The sequence below is a fragment of the Eretmochelys imbricata genome, chromosome 6 (assembly GCF_965152235.1).
Source record: "Eretmochelys imbricata isolate rEreImb1 chromosome 6, rEreImb1.hap1, whole genome shotgun sequence".
Classification (NCBI taxonomy): domain Eukaryota; kingdom Metazoa; phylum Chordata; order Testudines; family Cheloniidae; genus Eretmochelys; species Eretmochelys imbricata.
The window spans coordinates 19,504,154-19,523,054 of NC_135577.1; the positions used below are offsets into that span (position 1 = coordinate 19,504,154).

The 18,901-nt window shown below is 52.1% G+C and overlaps 1 protein-coding gene across 1 annotated transcript in view; it reads right to left on the reverse strand.

The window, feature by feature from the left end:
* Nucleotides 1–1,570: 1,570 nt before the first annotated feature.
* Nucleotides 1,571–18,901, reverse strand: part of SIGIRR (single Ig and TIR domain containing) — a 47,795-nt gene continuing 30,464 nt past the window's right edge. The window contains exons 6-10 of the mRNA XM_077819935.1: nucleotides 10,141–10,284; nucleotides 9,388–9,490; nucleotides 8,275–8,425; nucleotides 4,406–4,580; nucleotides 1,571–2,794 (exon numbers count right to left, since the gene is read on the reverse strand). Of these exons, the coding sequence (XP_077676061.1) occupies nucleotides 2,589–2,794; nucleotides 4,406–4,580; nucleotides 8,275–8,425; nucleotides 9,388–9,490; nucleotides 10,141–10,284 (779 nt within the window). The 3' untranslated portion in view covers nucleotides 1,571–2,588. The remainder of the gene's footprint in view (nucleotides 2,795–4,405; nucleotides 4,581–8,274; nucleotides 8,426–9,387; nucleotides 9,491–10,140; nucleotides 10,285–18,901) is intronic.

Consider the following 18,901-nt stretch of genomic DNA (forward strand, 5'->3'; position numbering starts at 1 on the left):
ACCCCCAGGGGAGCCCTGGCAGCCAAACCCTCCTTACTGCCCAGTTGACTAAAAAGTTTCCTGATACTAAAGTTAATTGCTTTTAAGATGGGCTTTGTAATGAGGGCAAGTACCCTGCAGCAGTGCTGGAGTCAGACCACTGGGGCTGCGAGCTGCTTGGCTTGCACAGGCTGAGCAGGGCTGGGCTGGTCACGACTTAGGGAAAGCTGGGGAGCACTGGGGCGGCAGTTGCTGACGCTCCTCCCGAGTGAATGCAGAGCCAATGCCCTAGCCTGGCACTGAGGATGCTGCTGCTGACTTTTGCTTAACACTTGGATCCTGTGATAATGAAAGGTGCCCTGGTGTTTTGCAAGAGCAGGGGTGTTCGCCCCAAGCCCAGACTGGCTTTGCAATGGCTCATCACATTCTGTCTGCACAAAATCTCCACGGGCAATGGTGTCCCCAGCTGCTGGGCTGCTGCCTGGCGCTGCTGGGCTCCAGCCTCTCAGCTGCATTTCGGGGGCTGAGGAAGCCCTGCTGGCCCAGGCACCGCATGGACTGTGAGTCACGACCTCTGCATAGCCACAGCTCACTCTCGCAGGCAGCCCCAGGGCCTAGCCATGCTGGTGGCTGCTACTTGCAAATTCAACTGCGAGCCCTTGTGGAGCAGTGAATCAGCAGGAGGACGAATCTCATGCAAAGACTCCCTGAACGAGCCCCATTCACCATCCAGCCAGGCCGACGATTAACGAGCCCATGGATAGTGCTCTGCGCGCTCCCCAGGCAGAGCACAGAAGTGGTCAGCTTTTTGCTTTGTCTTAAGTCTATGCTGTAACTTTCCCTTTGGAGGATGGAGCTGGAGTGAGCAGTTCTGAGGATCTAGAGTCCTCTGGAAGCTGGGGCCAGGCCTGCCCTCCCCCCACATCTCTTGGCTGGCTTGACCCATCTCTAACCCGATTTGACAGTGGCAGCAGCCATTGTCAGAACACAGGGGGCAGTGTGGGACCATAGGACCGTAGCTAGGGTCCACGCTCGTGAATGCTAACGTCCTAACTGAAAATGAATGGGGGGAGGGGGGGGGTCTCCTGCTAGTCCCCACTGTCTGTGCTGTCTCTGTGCCCCACACTGGCCCCTTGCTCACTTCCGTGTCTCAGAACAGGTACCCAGGGAGAAGTACTGTCTGGGGCCAGGGCTGTGGTAAATACTAGTGTTCCCCCGTGGGAGGGAGCGGGGCTGTGCAGTTTGCAATCAAGGTCAGAGGCCTTTGTCAACACACCTCAGTCCTGACCTGCAGCTCCCCTGCTATTGCAGTCCTGAGTCTCCACTAGGCTCTGCCCCGTTTCCTGCTACTACAAGCCCTTGGCCTAGGAGTAGCTCTCCCTGGGGCTGCATGTCACTGCCCAAAGAGGGAAGAACGTGAGATCCCAGCCCTCCTTACACAAAGAGCTCACAACTTCCATCCTCTCCTAAAACTGCTGGTGGAGGGAAAAGGCCAAGAGCAGCTTAAAACAACAGTTATTTTAATTGTATTTCAAAAAGAAGAAAGAGCAAAGCGGCTCTGTGAATCAAGGAAACCCTTTCCAAAGCCGTCCTGTCGGTCCCTAAGGAGCAGCGCTGTAAAGCCTGCCGGTGAGCGATGCCGTTACAGGGCACTTCCTGGAGAGAGCGACAGGTCCCTGCTCTTGCTCCTTCACAGGAAATGGCCCCTGCTGAAGTGCTGGTGGTACAAGAATCCCTGAGTAACCAACCATGCAGCAGGAGAGGATCAGCCTCTGCTTTCAGTCCCCTCGGTTTTTCTGGTGTCTGCCCTCAAGCTGCTTTAACGCCCCTGGCTGTCTCTGTCCTTCAGTCCTGAGGCTAAGTTAGGTCCCCCCAACTCCCATCAGACCTTTGCGCTGTCTGGCCTCTTATCCACACACTAGCTCCAGCTGCTGGCTGAGGCCTCCATGTGCATTTGCTGCAACAGTGCTACGCTGTCCTATGGGCTCTACATTTCTCACTACAAATCCCAGTCCCCTTTCAAGGTGACCCCATCCTTAGCCCTGCTGGTGGTGTCCCCCCCAACCCAGTCACCACTAGACCCCGTGCCGTGGGACAGCCAGGAACTCCGTGCTTGCCAGGTACCACATGACGCAGTATCTCGGTACCAAATGGCCACAACAAAATCCAGCCCCTCCTTGGCATCTGTTACTGCAATGCCCCCCTCATGGTTCTAGCGATCACAGAGACAGCCCTCACCATCTGCAATGCCATGGCCCACCTCAGCGCACCAGTTTTCCCTGGGCTTTTCCCTCGCCACCCCCCCCAGTCTCTTTCAGCCCGTTCCAGGCTGAATTCTTCGTTCCTAACAATTTCCCTTGGTCCTGAACAGGTGCAAAAACTAAGATCCGCAGCATTTAGATGGGACTGTAAGGCTTCAGTGAGTGGGTAGAAAGTCAGCCCTTTCCCCTGCCTTGACTGCCCCATAGAGAACACCCCGGAATGGGAGTGCTGAAGACCTGCCCAGGCCTCTGGGTTAAAGAAACTAGCTGAGCAGCATTTCCTGCTAAAGGGACACCAAGATGGCCAGTCCCGTGGGAGCAATAATCCCACCGTCTCTGCTCTCCCTCTCAGAGGTCGTCTTCTGTCACGAGGCAGTAGAAGTCTGTCCTTGCTCCGTAGTTGCGTGAGCCGAGGTCAGAGATGTCTATTTCGCTCCTCTGGCCCTCTTCCAGCTGCACTTCTTCCATGATGCCAGCTGCTAATGCTGGTGGTCCATCAGGGCCAGTCATTCGAGGGGGCGGAGGGCCCCTTAAAATGGACCCACGGACACCTGCTGGGATGGAGAGAGAGTACAGATCGGTGGGGGATGGGGAACAGGACCCCCAGCCGCTCCTACTCTGTGGGAATCCCAGGAGTTCTGGCTTGCTTTGAGGGTGGAACGGGGATTTTGGATAGAGACTACAGGGCTTTCCTACCACAGAACAGCAATTCTAGGGTCAATCCATACCAGCCAACAGCGGAAGAACAGGAAGTTAAAAAACCCAGGAACTAACTGTTCCTCCTAGTGAAGAGCTGTTGCCACATCTTCCCGTCACAGTCTTCCCAATCTCCTTGCCAGTGCCCTGCAAAGCTAGAGAACAAGGCTGCCCCAGAATCCTAGCACACTGCTGCACTAGCCGAAGAAGGGGAGCTTTGCCATGCCTTGTGTGGGGATGCAGCACACAACCAGTAACTCCTGTTCCTGATACTTGGGTGCCTGAGGCCTGACAACTTGCTGTCAGGCGGCAAAGAGCACCTGGCAGAATAACCGCAGTGCTCCTGTCTGAACTCCAGCCAGCTGTGCCAAGCCCATCATTTCTCCACTCTCCTCCTAACAAGACAATCACTGGGCGCAAACAAGCTGAGCTCTGCGATGCCAGCTGCTTGTAAATCTTTTCTAAGCACAGGACTTACTTGAATCCTGTGACTAAAATTAAAATATATTTCCCGGCAACTCAGCATGTGTTAACAAACCCTGGACTGCCTCTCCAAGACCTTTGGGGCAGATACCGGTAAGCATACCTCCCTCCCACTACTCCAGCCAGCAGCAGCTCTTCCAGAGGCTTGGGAAGAGACAAGGCCCAGCAAGCATCACTCTCTTTTCGGCCTGGGAAGGAAGCGAATAGCCACTGGTACAACCTTTCCCTTCTCTTTAGCCCGTGCTCTCTTTGACGTGGTGACTTGGAGGGTATTAGACTGCTTCAGCCTGCACAGGGAAAGGGATGGGGCCTCCAATTCCTCTGCGCTTCTCAGAGCCCTAGTAAACTGCGGGGCTCTCCCCAAGAGGCCGAAAGGGAAGAGTAGGTGGCCCGTGTGCATGTTGGGGGTAAAGGGGAGGAGCTGGGGTTGGTGGCCGTCCAGGGTGATTTAATTCAGTCCCAGGCATGATTCAGTCCCAGGCATGAATATCTTGTGTTAGAAACGGGTAGCCGATCAGGATTTAAGCACATCAAACCCAATCCAAAGTCAATGGCAAGGACAGCCCTGGGGGACTGGGAAGGAAACTCACAGCCACCTCTATGGGGGGCAGGTCAGAGTGCAAGGCTCCAGCAGGCAGATGCAGAGAGATGGGGAAGGAGGAACTGTTGAGATGGCTATCAATGGCCCTTTGTCATTGCTCAGTCCACTAATCCTGGCTGTAACCTCAGACGTGAGGTTGGAAATGGTGCTCTGAGGGGTGAACTTTGCTCCTACTTGAGCCCAGCTCCATGTGCGGAATACCAGTGGGAGGGGCACATACCCCAGGGAAGTCTGGCCCTATGGGTGCAGGTTCCTAGACACTAGGTGTTCATGGAATAAGTGGCTGCAGCCCAGCCAGTGTGTTGTGACACCCCCTTTATAGAATGGGGCTCAGAAACTATGGCAATGGGAGCCATATAAGAACACAGACAGATGGTTACAGTACCCAGGTCTCCCTCAGGATGTGGGTCTCCTCGGTACTCCAGGTAGCTGCTGTGGAGAATCAGCATAGGGTCCTTGTCCTCCTCGAGCTGGATCTGAGGGTCCGCCATGATCCCCTGGTAGGACACCTTCCGTGGCAGAGCCAGGCACAACTCCTTCCAGAAATCTGACGATGGGGTCTGTAAGGAAGAGGGAGAACCCTGGTTGCATTCCCCTCCAAGCTCTGTTCAAGCCATATCCTTTGCCGAGTGCAAAGCCCCGCAACCCCTGACACGTCTCTGGACAAGTTTCAGCACCTACTTGCTGAGCACATTCTTGGGGCATATGAGCTGTGACACATGCAGCAGGTCTGGCTCCTGAAAAATTTATGGAGACAGAACTCCTTTTTCAGCAGAGGGAGCTGGAAACTCAGCCAAAAAAATCAGAGGAAAATGGAACTTTTTTAAAATTTGTATTCTGTCAAGCCTAGAGGCCCCCTGCCGCGCCCAAGACCCCATTGTGTTAGCCCTGTCTGTGGCTGCAGGAAGGGACAGTCCTTACCCCACCAAGCATAGTCTAGACACACAAGGCAGCCAAAGGGTGGAAGGGGAAATGAGGCACAGAGGGGAAGTCCCTTCCCCAGAGAAGGTACCCAGCAGGTCAGCGGTGCAACTGAGAGCAGGAAATAGAACCCAGGTCCCCTGACTAGATGTCCTCTGTTCTATCCACCAGAGCATCTTCCTCCCACAAACTTCTGCCCTTTCTGGGCATTCCCCACACTCCTGGGTCCCACAGAGAGCAGGGGAACAGTGTAATCCTGTCTCTTCACTGGGAATTGCACATTATCGGAACCAAGAAGGATTCGGTGCTACCTTATCTGCAGTGCCAGGATCAATTCTGGAGGAGTAAATGCTGTACAGAAGTGCCTGAGATCTGACCAATCCAGCTCCAAGAAGCTTCCAAACCCCTTCAGTCAGGGGCAAGTGTGGATGGGGCCTGCCGTCTCGGACACTGGCCGTCTGGCGTGTGCAATGCTTTCTTCTTGAAGCTGGAGGGGGCCTTGCATTTGTTCAGTGCTGCTTCACTCTGGCAGGGCTGCTCCAGCAGTACAGCTCCCTAGTGCCAGCAAGGGCGTGTCCCTGCACATGTCTGAAGCCCCAGCAACAGAGCTCTGGCAAAGGCTGTATTCAGAAGATGGCCTCTCGCCAAGCTGGGATCAGGAAAAACTAGCAGAACCTGGGTGGAGATCCTGGCAGAACTGCTGAGACTGTATGGAGGCTAGAAGCTGCAGGTCTAGGCTTGGGTTTCAAAAAGAAACAGCCGTGGGAAGCAGCAGGACTTCATTTTAGGCCCAAGAGAAAGCTTCTGTCCAGTTTTCCAAGCTAGCTTTCTAGTCCCAAACACGCTGCTCTGGAGAGAGTTAAAGTGCAGGTCTCCCTTGGACAGAACGGGGCTCCAGATCCTGTGTGTGTCGCTGAGTTCAAAGCCAAGGTCCTGGCTCTTGTAACTGCCAGATCCTGGGCTCTGGGATTTGACAGGGGAGTCTTTCCTTCTTCTGCATCGTCACCAGGAATAATGATTCTGCATGATGCCTTCCCTGCTTACATCTGTGCAAACCCATTAGCCTTCCGTGGCTTGCACTGGCATAGCCGAGGAGAGGAAGACGGGGGTTACACCAGCTGCACTGAGGGCAGAGTTAGGCCTGCAGGGCCCCTATTGCTGGTGATGGTGCAGGGAGGGAAAGAGCCCAGTATGAGTTTGGGGTTGGCTGTTAGAATTCACATTTGACTTGTGAACTGAGCACTTCTGGTCTGAAATTAGAGACAAAATCCACCCAGAGCTCCAGGGAGCATGCATAGTGGGGAAGTAGGAGAGGTAGGTGAGGACATGGTGCTACCGCTCTTTGCCCCCACACCTTCAAGCTGTGCCCCCCGTAGTGCAGAGAAAGTAGTTCCAGCATTTTCCCCAAATGTGGGGATTAGCTGTTCCTGTCCCATAAGTGGGGCGCGCAAGGGCCAGGGACAAGCCAGCCCTAAAATGCTCTTGGTAGTGAAAGCCAAAGATTAAACTTGGCTTTGGATGCACACGTCAAAGCCATGTGAGAAAGGCAGTGTGTTCCCATGAACACAATGAGCCAAAGGGTTGAAATGGTTGGCTCCATCCTGAGTCATCCTGTGTCAGGTACACAGGGGAACATGGCTAGTCTAATGAGAGAGCCCAAACGCTAACAGTGTACACCCAACCTCTCTCCGAGAACTGGAGAGGAGTCTACAGCCAAGTGAGTGGCACCAGGGGAGTCCATGCTGATCTCTGAAGAGTAGCACCGCTGGGAATGTAGCTTTCGATAACATGACTGAAGAGGGAACGTTATTAATTGTAGGGAGTGGTTTAAAAATGCTCTACTGTCACTGTGGGCCTCACTCTTTACACTGTTAGACATCCAATCTCCTGCACAATTGTGTATCTAACTTCTCCATCCCATTACCACATCCGCAAAGGCAGCCTGGGTAAGTGTGGTCATTCCTGCACGCAGACAGGAGACTGGGGCTCTGTTCCAGCTCTGCCACTGATTTGATGTGTGTCTCTGGGCAAGTCATTTACAGCCCGAGTTTCAAAAGTCCTCAGCACCCAGCAGCTCTCGTTGTTCTCACTGGGAGCTAAGCGCTTCTGAAAATCTGTCCCGTAGCCTCCGTGTCTGTTTGGAGATGATGATCCTTCCCCAGCATTGTAGCATGTGGAGACATCTCTTAACCTACTGCCCATTGCCATCTCTCAGGTTATGGTGCCACCATGTGGCCATCTGGGTCACTACCTGGAGCTACAGCACTTCTACGAAACTCCATGCGTCTTTGCCTCTGAGCTTCCGGGCAAGGGAGGATTACGTGGCTTACAGGATTTACTGTTCTTTGTGAGAAACCCCAGCCAGCAATTAATGTGGGTAATGTGTCAGTGGCCAGAGGGCTTCTCAAGGAGAGCTGCAGTGCAGGGAGCCCAGGGCAGCAGCCAAGAGGTTCAAAGGCCATGGCGCTCTAATTCTGGTATTGCAGGACACGTCCAGCAAGGCTGCCTAAGGGCTTGTACACACTCCCACTTGAGCTGGTATAACTTAGATCGCCCAGGGTATGAATAGCCACCCTGTTGAAGGACGTAAGTTACACTGGCGTGGACAATGCTATGTCGTCGGGAGAGCTTCTTCTGTCGACAGAGCTACCGCCTCTCATGGAGGTGGTTTTAGTATACCGACAGGAGAGCTCTCGCCCATCGACGGAGAGCATCGTCTCCAGATGTGCTGCATCGGCGCAGCTGCGACGCTGTAGCGCTTCTAACGTAGACTAGCCCTGAGTAGCAATAGGCTTGGCCTGACAGTTCAGCACCTCTCCTTGCAGCAGGATACAGTCTGTGTGGGTTTGGGAGAATCTCTGGTTTCTCTGTTAGCTCAGCAGGGTTGAAGTGGCGCTACCTGCCTTCAGAAAGGGAGGCTGCAGCATCTCTTAGTGGCCAGGAACTGACAACTAATTGGAGTTGGCTTGCCTTCCCAGTCATAGGGCTCGAGTAACCATAGCAGATGCCAAGAGGAGGGATGTATGGGGCGGGACAGTGAAGTGTCCCAGCAGAGTTCAGCGGGGAAATCCTGAAGACCCCACTCAGCCCATCTCGCTCTATTTTTCAAGCTCTGGAGTAGCAGAGTGGCCTTGGCACACACCATTGTGAGGTCAGTGAGCAGAGGGAATGTCTCAGGCCCTCCACCACAGAGAACCACGTTTGCATGTCAGTGCTTCTTGTAAAGTTTGAAATGCTGCTTTGTCAAGGAGAGTGGTACCCAGAGCCTTTCATCAGTACTGTGAGAAACCTCACTGACCAGAGCCGTCCGCTCCCGCCCCACTCACAGCTTACCATTGAGCCGGCCCGCCAGAGCAGTAAGGTCAGAGCATTCTTGTGCTGCTTCAGCACGTTAATGGCCACATGCTCTATCTCCCGATACTGGCTTTCAAAGGCGACAAAGATGGGTCTTTGGGACAGTTCCAACAGCCTCAACAGGCCGTCCCTGCAATACAAGGCAACCATTTCAGGGAGTTAGGAGTGCAATGAATCACGCCTGTTCAGCTTACCCATCTCTTCATTGCCCTGACCAACTGCAAAGCAATGGAAAGACTCCCATTGACTTCAGTGAGCGTTGGCTTGGAAGCTAACTGTTTTGGAAGCTGGAGTAAGGACAACAGAGGCAAGGTTTTTAGGGCTTGTAACCACATTATAGGTGGAGCTGGAAGAGATGCCTTTTGTTAAGATTGCCCAATACTGTCTATGATAAGATTGCATTAATTTGCTTATAACTTTGGCAAACTTTCACAGTTTGGACTGGAATTTTTCATGTCACGTGTCTAGCAAATGTTTTAGAAAGTTTGAGCTAAAAAGTTTAACCATTTCAGAGAACGAGATTAGGGAAGAATTTTTTTTTCACCTTTCTTTAAAAAAGAATATCTTACAATAGTTTCATTCAGAAGCTCTTGCTTTCGAACAAGAGACTTGAAATTTGGTGGGATTGGGAGGAGGTCACCATGGTGCCCAGGATGTGCCTTTTGCTGCTCCTAGGAAAATACACCTGAACCTGGCCTGGGAAAAATTGCAGTTTGCACATGCTCAGTAGAGACTTGTTAGAGTTTGGTTGCTAAACACTCTGAAGATTCTGTCTGCACTGAGCATGCTCTAGGTCACCGAGAAGGACTTACTTGCAGTTGCTCTCACAGCCACCACAGGCTGCTGTGGCACCAGACATAGGAACTGAGAGCAGGGAGACTCTCTCCTGTGCTCTTAGTGACTCCACTGCTGGGCACCCCAGCAGTGTGGAGGAGGAAGAGGAGGAATAACATGACTGGATTGCAGAGGGGGGAGAAGAACAAGGGTGCAGTCTGCCATGCAGTCATTCTGACAATCTAGTGAGAACTACCTCTGTGCTACTAGGAGAGCAAAGCAGCAGCCTAGAACCCTGCTCAGTGACCAGCCAGTTACCTGAAGTTGTTGATGCACCAGTCTTGCTCCAGGTATGCATACGAGAGAACCACAATGAGGCGCCGGCACCGGCTCACGTTCATAATCAGGTCTGCTGAAGGCTCTACGGGAGTAGGATAGGAATGAGATTCACAGTCACAGCCATGGCAAAGACTAAGCAGAGCCAGAATGGGCCACCAGCACTTCACTATTCCTCCTCCTCCTCCTCCAGGAATGGCCTGCCTTAGCATCCGAACCCAAACTGAGGGCAACAGGGTGTCCTCACAAAGAGGCCCACAGTCTCTCAAACAGTTGAATTCATAACCCAGCCTGTCTTAGAAAGTAAAGTGCTCCTCTCCCAGACTCGGGTTACACTGCCGGATCTGAAGAAAGTGTTTCCCAGTGATTATAGCAGGGGACCAGGTATCAGGACTCCTGGGTTCCATCCCCAACTCTCTCACGGAATTGTTATATGACGTTGGAGGGAACACTTGACCTTTCAGTGCCTCTCTTTTCCCATCTCTAAAACACTCGGCTATTGACATCACAGCATTCTGAATCAGTTTGTGTTTGTAATCTTTGACAGCAAGGTGTGTGGGAGAGCAAAGGGAAGTGGCATTCCAGAGAGCAGATCTGCTATGCAGGGTGATGCTTCCTGGGTCCTAAAGGGCAGGTTCATTAACCTAAGGTCCAGGCTGACTTCCCAGCAGTGGGAGTATGTCCATTTGCCTCCCATCTAACCTGTGGCCTGGCAGCGTCTGGGATGGTCCATACCTGAGTTGGGTAGGATGGTCTTATCATCCAGGAAGAGCTTGTAGCCGTGACGGTTCTCCAGCTGCGGCTTCATAATGAAGTTCACAAACTTCTTGTCATCCGGGGAGTTTGCATAAGACACATACGCATCATACAGCTTCCCATCTGTGAAAAGTGCCCAGCAGGGCAAGGGAGAATGGGGGTGGCAAAAGACACACTTAACATTACAGCGTGGCAGATACAGAGCTCAGTTTGTCAGCACAGACAGCCAGTTTCCTATAAGCTTCCCAACTGGGGAAGGCATTGCTAAGACACCTCAGGCTGGAATCTCTTTGGGGCAGGGCACCTGTGTTAACTTGCATACGAATTGCTGTGTCACTAGACGGTGCTACTTCCAGGATTTTTAACGACACTGAAAAACTCACCATATAGGAAACCCAATATCCCAGCCACATGGACCAGAAAGCTGCAGGGGTGGACTTTAAAATGTCCCTGTCCCCCTGAGAGGAGCAAGGCAGGAACTGGAGCGGGACCTATCTTACACCCCAGTGTCCTGGTGACATCATCCAAATTCTTTCCCCAAAGAGGACTATACTTGTTATTACCACTGGTTTGTGCTAGCAGACCGCATGGTTTTTTTGGGACAAGAACTATCTCTTCGTAGATGCTCTGAAGAGCATCAAGCAGATGGTGGGTGCACTGTAATACAAGTAATACAAATCCCACAGCAACCCTGGCAATGGTCCCAAGTATCTGTCTTCATCCGTTCTCACCATCTCTATACTGATGTACTCTTTAATACACAGAAATAGGAGATAAAATACACATGCACATACTCCTAGTATTCCCAGATTCTAAAATGAGAGAGACAAGGTAAGTGAGGTAATATCTTTTATGGACCAACTTCTGTTGGTGGAAGGTACAAGCTTGTACCTTTCACCATCAGAAGACGGTCCAATAAAAGACATCATCTCACCTACCTCTCATATCCTGGGACCAAATATGGCTATGACAACCTTGCAAACAACCATAATTTGAGTTAATGTTGAAAGAATCCATGATATATTTTGAGCAAAAAATCCTTAAGAGTATTGCAATTTTAAAGAAATGACAACAAAAAGTCCCAAATAAAAATTTAGCCAAGACAGTGGATAATACAGAATTAAGGTCACCCAAACAATCTTAACTCTGCCCCACCACACCAACAACCAGAAACCTGGAGAACACTTTATCCGTCCATTACTCAGGGACATCTCATTAATGACTGCAAAAAAAATCATACTGAACTTTTGTGACGGACTGCAAAGATTATCTGTGTGCTGATGGCACAATGGGGAAGAGTTAAGGATGTCTACGTGACTTATGTATTTGCCAACTTTCCAATGTTTAGGTGTTTCTGTAGAGTGGAATTCCTAGGATTTCTAACCTGTGTAATACCTTCTGCTACAGAATCACTTACCAGCTTCACTTTGACAATAATCCTAAAGGTCTTGTCTTCAAGATGGGTTGCACTGATTTAACTTAAGGTGTTACTTAAACCAATTTAGTTCAACTGGAGCAAAAGTTGAATGGGAACAGATTCAATCTAAACCACAACTGGACCTATAATGGGGTATGCAAGACAGGAAGGGGGTAAATTGGCTATCAAAGGCCAAATCAGCCCAACTGGAGACACCTGGAGCAGGAAGCAGGCTTCCAGGGAGGGGTTTAACAGGAAGAGGCCTGGGCCCTTGGGGGAGCAGACAGAGAGCCCAGATGCTAGGCTCTCACTGTGGGAGAGAAGGCTGGCTAAGGCCAGAGACTGGGGAAGACTGATGTCTAGCACATCTCCTGGAACGGAGAAGAGGTTAATTTTATATTGCTTTAGGCTTATTTTGGATTTTGAGTGCCCTGGAAGGGGTAGAACTGCAAGTCACCTAGCCAGGGGGCTAAGTCTCTGCCACCCAGAAAGTGTTGGAGGCTGGGCGGAGCAGAGGAAGAACCGCTGGGAAACTTAGGCTGCACTGCACAATGCTCGAAGGGGGCACTCAAGTAAGGATGTACTAGAACAGCCATTTTTAAACTGAAGTAAGTATCTACAGAAGTGTTTGAACTGGTTTACATAAACTGGTGCAGACGTGTGTAGACAAGGCCTAACAGTGAAAAGTGTCTTTCATAAGAGTTAAAGAAACAGTACCGGTTTTCATAAGAATACAGAAACTCTGTAAAGTGAATGCCATTGTATCTTTTTAGGAACACAGAATCACTTACACAGCATCTTAAGTTCACACGTGTATCTTTTTAAAGAAATCACAGGGGAAAAAAGACAGTTACTCACCTTCTTGTAACTGTTGTTCTTTCAGATGTGGTGTTCACGTCCATTCCAATCAGGTGCGCGTGCGCTGCATGCAAGGTCGTCGGAAAGTTTTTCCCTCAGCAGCTCCCCTCGGGTCAGCTAGGGAGCCTCCTGGAGTGGTGCCCTCATGGCATTCAATATAGGGCCCTGCCAAGCCGACCCCCCTTCAGTCCCTTCTTGCCGGCTATTCCGACAGGGGGAAGGAGGGTGGTTATTAGAATGGAAGTGAACAACACATCTCGAAGAACAACAGTTACAAGAAGGTGAGTAACCGTCTTTTCTTCTTCGAGTGTTTGTTCACGTCGATTCCAATCAGGTGACTCCCAAGCTCTCCCCGCGGGGGACGACTCAGAGTTAAGGAATCACTGATTGGAGAACCACCCTGCATCCTCTCTAGCATGCTGGGTGATGGCATAGTGGGTGGTAAACGTGTGCACCGAGGACCAGGTTGCCGCTCTGCAGATCTCCTGGATGGGCACCTGGGCCAGGAACGTGGCGGACGACGCTTGAGCTCGTGTTGAGTGGGCTGTAATAGCGCGGGCTGGGATCTTGGCGAGGTCGTAGCAGGTACGGATGCAGTCCCTGATCCAGGAAGAAATGCATTGTGAGGAGACCGGAGGCCCCTTCATCCAGTCTCCCACTGCTACAAACAGCTGGTTTGACTTCCTGAAAGACTTTGTGCACCCAATCTAGAATGTTAGCGCTCTCCGCATAGCTAGCGAGTAAAGCCTCTGCTCCTGTGCAGTAGCATGTGGCTTGAGATAGAAGACTGGTAGAAAAATGTCTTGGCCAATGTGGAATTGGGATACCACCTTGGGCAGGAAGGCCGGATGCAGCCTGAGTTGTACTTTGTCCTTATGGAAGACTGTGTAGCCGGGGTTGGAGGCCAACACTTTTAACTCTGACACCCTCCTGGCTGATGTGATAACAACTAGGAATACCACCTTCCACGAGAGATACAGAAGGGAGCATGTAGCCAGTGGTTTGAATGGGGCCCCATTAGCCTAGTGAGGACCAGAATGAAATCCCAAGCAGGTACCAGTGGTCGGGACTGTGGACATAGCCTTTCCATGCCTTTCAGGAAATGGCCCACCATAAGGTTGGCAAATACCAAGCGCCCCAACTCTCCCGGCTGGAACGCCAAGATGGCCGCAAGATGTACTCTGATGGATGATCCGGCCAAACCTTGCTGCTTCAGATGCAGTAGATACTCCAGGATGAACGGTATACATGCCCGAAGTGGAGGCAGGCGACTGCGCTCACACCAGCATGAGAACCTTTTCCACTTAGATAGGTAAGTGGCCCTCGTGGAAAGTTTCCTGCTACCAAGAAGCACCTCCCTCACCAATTCCGTGCATTGGAGCTCCATTGGGTTTAGCTATGAAGCTTCTGAGCCACAAGATGGAAGGACTGGAGGTCCGGGTGAAGGAGGCAACCGTGGTCTGGTGTGATCAGATTGGGGGTGGCAGTGCGATTGGGATGTTCACTGACTGGTCCAGGAGTGTGGTGTACCAGTGTTGGCATGGCCACACTGGAGTCAGCAGAATTACCTCCGCCTTGTCTCTGCAGATCTTAAGCAGTACCTTGTGGACGAGTGGTATCGGCAGGAAAGCATACATTAGACGGTCCCCCAAGGTAATGTGAACACGTCCAAGATAAAGCCTGGACTGTGCTTTTGGAAAGAGCAAAATGTTGGACACTTCCTGTTGCTCCTGGTGGCGAACAGGTCTACCTGGGGAAACCTACACCTTTGGAAGATGGAATGTATGACATCTGGCCGGATGGACCACTCATGGTTGCGAAACAACCTGCTGAGGTGGTCTGCAAGCTCATTCCGTACTCCAGGGAGATAGGACACCTCCAGCAGCACCTCCCTCACCGATTCCATGCATTCCGTGAATGGAGTGGGCTATACCAAAATCCCACAGCTGGACAGCCTCCCGCCCTGCTTGTTTATGTAAAACATGGTGGTGGTGTCAGTCAGCACTGCCATGCATTGACCCTGTATTCTGGTATGGAAGGTCTGGCAGGCTAGTCTCACTGCTCTGAGCTCCTTTATAATGATGTGAGTGGGAACTTGAACTGCGACCACCTGCCCTTAGTCTGTAGGTCTCCTAGCTGGGTCTCCCAACCCGTTACTAAGGTCATGGACAGTTGAGGGGTGCTGAATGGTCTGCGAAGGAGTCCCATGCGAGGGTCCAGCCACCAGCATAGGACATCTAAGACTCACTCTGGCACCGTTACTACTGAATCCAAATTGTCTCGACCTGGGTGATAAGCTGAGGCGAGCCACACCTGGAGTGGTCTGAGCCTCAGCCTGGCATGCCTGACCACATAGGTGCATGTCGCCATGTGTCCCAGGAGACTGAGGCATGTCCTCGCGGTTGTGGTGGGGTATCACCTGAGAGTCTGAATGACGCCTGTCAGCGCCTGAAATCTGGACTCTGGTAGTATGGCTCTTGCCTGAACCGAGTCCAGCACCGCCCCAAATGAATTCTATTCACTGGGTCGGTGACAGCGTTGACTTGTCCATGTTGAGGAGGAGACCTAGTCTCTGGAAGGTCTCTCTGACTAACCAGACCTAGGACTCCACCTGCTCCCTGGAGCGCCCCCGCAGAAGCCAGTCGTTGAAGTAGGGATACATCTGTATCTATCTCTTGCAGAGAAAAACTGCGACCACCAACATGCACTTGGTGAACACCTGAAAGGCCGTCAATAAACCGAATAGGAGCACCGTGAACTGATAGTGTATGCGGTCAACAACAAACCTCAGGAAACATCTGTGGGCCAGCCAAATGGCTATATGAAAGTACGTGTCTTTCATGTCGAGGGTGGCATACCATTCCCCCGGATCCAGGGAAGTGATAATCGTGCTCAGGGAGACCATTCGGAACTTCAACTGTACCATGAACTGGTTGAGTCCTCGTGGGTCTAAGATGGGTCTGAGACCCCCCCTTTGCCTTGGGGATTAGGAAATAGTGAGAGTAGAATCCCTTGTCCTTTAGCTCTTGAGGAACCTCCTCCACTGTCCCTATGGTGAGGAGCGATTATACCTCCTAGCTAAGGAGTTGTTCGTGAGAAGGGTCCCTGAAGAGGGACGGGAAAGGGGGTTGGAGGGATGGGGAGGAGCAGAATTAGAGAGCATATCCCACTTCTATCATGCAAAGAACCCAGCGGTCCAATGCTATATGGGATCACGCATGGTAGAAGTGGGATAGACAGTTCAGAAAGTGGGGGAAGGATCCGGGATAGTGGCGGGTGCGCTGTCCTCAGGTGTCCCTTCAAAACCCTTGTTTGGATCCCGACGATGGCTTGGTCAAGCCCTGCCCCTGGCCTGAGGGAGGGTTAGAAGGTGTACGCCTATTGTTCCTGCCCCTACGGTGGTATGTATCCTGCCTCGGGCGGGGCTGGTATTGCCTCTGTTGCCGCTGAGGTTGAGGCTTGAAAGGCTTTCTCTGGGTAGCAGGCATGTGCATCCCCAGAGATTTCATCGTTGCCCTCGAGTCTTTTAGGCTGTGAAGCCTTGAGTCTGTCTGGTCCGAAAACAGCCCTACACCCTCAAAGGGAAGGTCCTGCAGGGTCTGTTGAACTTCTGGGGAAAGCCCACAAGCTTGGAGCCATGTGGTTTTCCTCATGACCACCCCAGAGGAAATGGTACATGCCATCAAGTCTGCCGAGTCAAGGGAGGCCTGTAGGGATGTCCTGTCTGCTCCCTTCCCCGCTTCAACCAGAGCTGAGAACTCCGCTTTTGACTCTGCGGGGAGCAACTCTTTGTACCTGGACATAGAGTCCCAAGAGTTAAAGTTATACCTGCTGAGGATAGCCTGCTGGTTGGCTATCCTCAGCTGTAGTTCCCCCGCAGCATATACTTTCCTGCCAAAGAGGTCCATACATTTGGCCTCCTTAGCCTTGGGTGCTGGCGCTTGTTGCCCCTGGCGCACCTTCTCATTCACCACTGAGACCACCAGGGGGGAAGGGTGGGAGAAAAAAAAACTCCTATCCCTTGGAGGGAACGAAGTACTTTCTCTCCACGCCCCTCACAGCAGGCGGAATGGAGGCTGGAGTCTGCCACAGGGTATTATAATTGTTATGGATAGTTTTAATGACAGGCAATGCCACTCTGGAAGGACCCTCTGGGGCAAAAATGTCCACCATTGGGTCCTCCACCTGTAGGCCCATGTTACGGGCAATGTAGCGGAGCAGGTCCTGGTGCACCCTGTGGTCAATGGGCAGAGGACCTGAAGCTGACACTCCTGCCACTGCCTCATCAGGCGAGGATGATGAGGAAGCAAGTGTGGGGACAGGGTCCTCATGGCCCTGTATCTGCCTGGGTTGTTCCTGGGTTGCACTGGACTTCTCCATTGGTCCGACCCGGTCGGATGTGTCCTGGGCTATGGGTGGTTCAGGAGCCGGTTCTGCCGTCTCCTCTGTAGTATGAGGGGGTGGTCTGGAGAGGGTCGCTTCTGTAACCCGAGGGGCAGGTCTATCCATCGGTGACTGGGAAGGGTGATTTCCCGGGGCCACCAACCTAGAAGCCTGGGCTTGATGGTAAGCCCATTGGGTCCAGAAGGGCCATTGTGCGGCAGGCGCTTACCGGATCTAGGTCTACTGCGCCTTGAGTAATGTGGGTTGGCATCCGAATCCGAAGATCCAGAGGGTGACTACCACAGCTGTGCCGACAACCCCTGTGCCAATGGTCAGTGCCGTGAAGAGGAGGTTGGGGATTGGTGCTGCAACGATCGCACTGAGGATTAGTGCCGGCAGTCCCATGACCGAGACCGGTGCCATGCGTCCGGTGCCGGGGAACAGCTGCTGTGCTTCTGTGCCACGTGTCGGTGCTGGCCCTGCAAGGGTGTTTGAGATTGGTGCCGACCCCTCGGTGCTGATGACATAGATCGTTGCACTCCCGGTGCCATGCAATCTTGTACTGAGGCCAGTGTTGTGGCGATGGAGACCTGGAACAGTGCCAGTCCAGAGACGAGGAGAGCCTCATCAACACGGGCTTGTCTTTAGACAGCACCCATCTAGGTGGTACTGGAGGCTTCTGTCTAATGGCCAGGGGCTGAGGCACAGTTATTTTGATGAGCTCCTTAGCAGCCTCGAAAGTGTCCGAGGTGGAGGGGGGCTCCAACACCTCCACCAGGCACTGAGGTGCCGGAGAGTCACTGGGCACCAGAGTCGATAGAACGAGCTCTTGCTGCTTGGGAGCTGAGTCCTTCCTCTGGAGCAGCAAAGCCTCCCCTGATGGTCTCACTCTCTGAGGATCGCGCCCTCTGTCCGCTTTCTTATGGCGCTTGTGGGGCACTGGAGATGTGGATCGGTGCCAGGGCACCGCTCTTTGCTGCGGTGCCAGGGATCTTCAGTGCCGATGGTCTCTCGCACTGTAGTCGTTCCTTGGCACCAATTCACAGACAGACACCGGGGCGCTCCGCACCGAGCTCAGGCCTGGGCCTTGGCAGGCAGGTGCCACTGGACGGAGTGCAGCTTCCATCAGTAACTGTTTTAAACGAAGTTACGCTCCTTTCTAGTTCTAGGCTTGAAAGCTTTACAAATCTTGCAGCACTCAGACCGATGCGCCTCCCCTAGACATTTCAGGCACGAGTCGTGGGGATCGCTCTTAGGCTTGAAGCATGCCCTGAAGCCCAAGGTGAGGGTGAGGGGATAGGAATGATCCCACTCTCCAATTTCTATACTAACTACTAAAACAAGAAACTGGGTAGGACTAAGTAATAGGCTAAGGGAACACCCGCAAGAAAGCGAACGCACTTCCAATGCTACCACAGACAGTAAGAAGGAACTGAAGTGGGGTCAGGTCAGCAGGGTTATATATTGAGCACCATGAGAGCACCATTCCATGGGGCTCCCTAGCCGACCCAACGGGAGCTGCTAAGGGGAAAAAGTTTACAATGACTGTGCATGCAGCATGCGAACACCTGACTGGAATCGACGTGAACAAGCACTCGAAGACGAATGTCATTCCTGAAACTCCCTGAGTGATTTGCTGCAAACTTTTTTTTGAAGAACTGAGCCTCCAGATGAGATGTGGTATAGGAATTTTCAAGTTGATTGGTTTGGCTTTGGTGGAGTGGATTGACAAATCATGCTTTTAAGAGGAAGCTAGCTTCAACCTTAACTCGACATACGGAGTAGCCTCCGTTCACAACGTACTGAACCAAGAGGAGAGAGACTCTATTAGAGGAAGAAGGAGTCACAATCCAGACACATTAGGGATTATCTTAAAAAAAAAAAAAAAAAAAGTCTCTGCTATATGGAGCACTCTGGGCAAGCTAGGAGGAGGCAGGCTGGCCCTTGGGTGGGAGTCACCCTGTGGGCAAGTGGAGGCTGGAAGATCCCCTGGGTCCGGGGCAATTCTAGTTCACGTCTGCTTTCCAATCCCTTTCTCATGAAGCCTTTAGAGAAGCAGCAGAAGCCTGGAATGTCTGGATC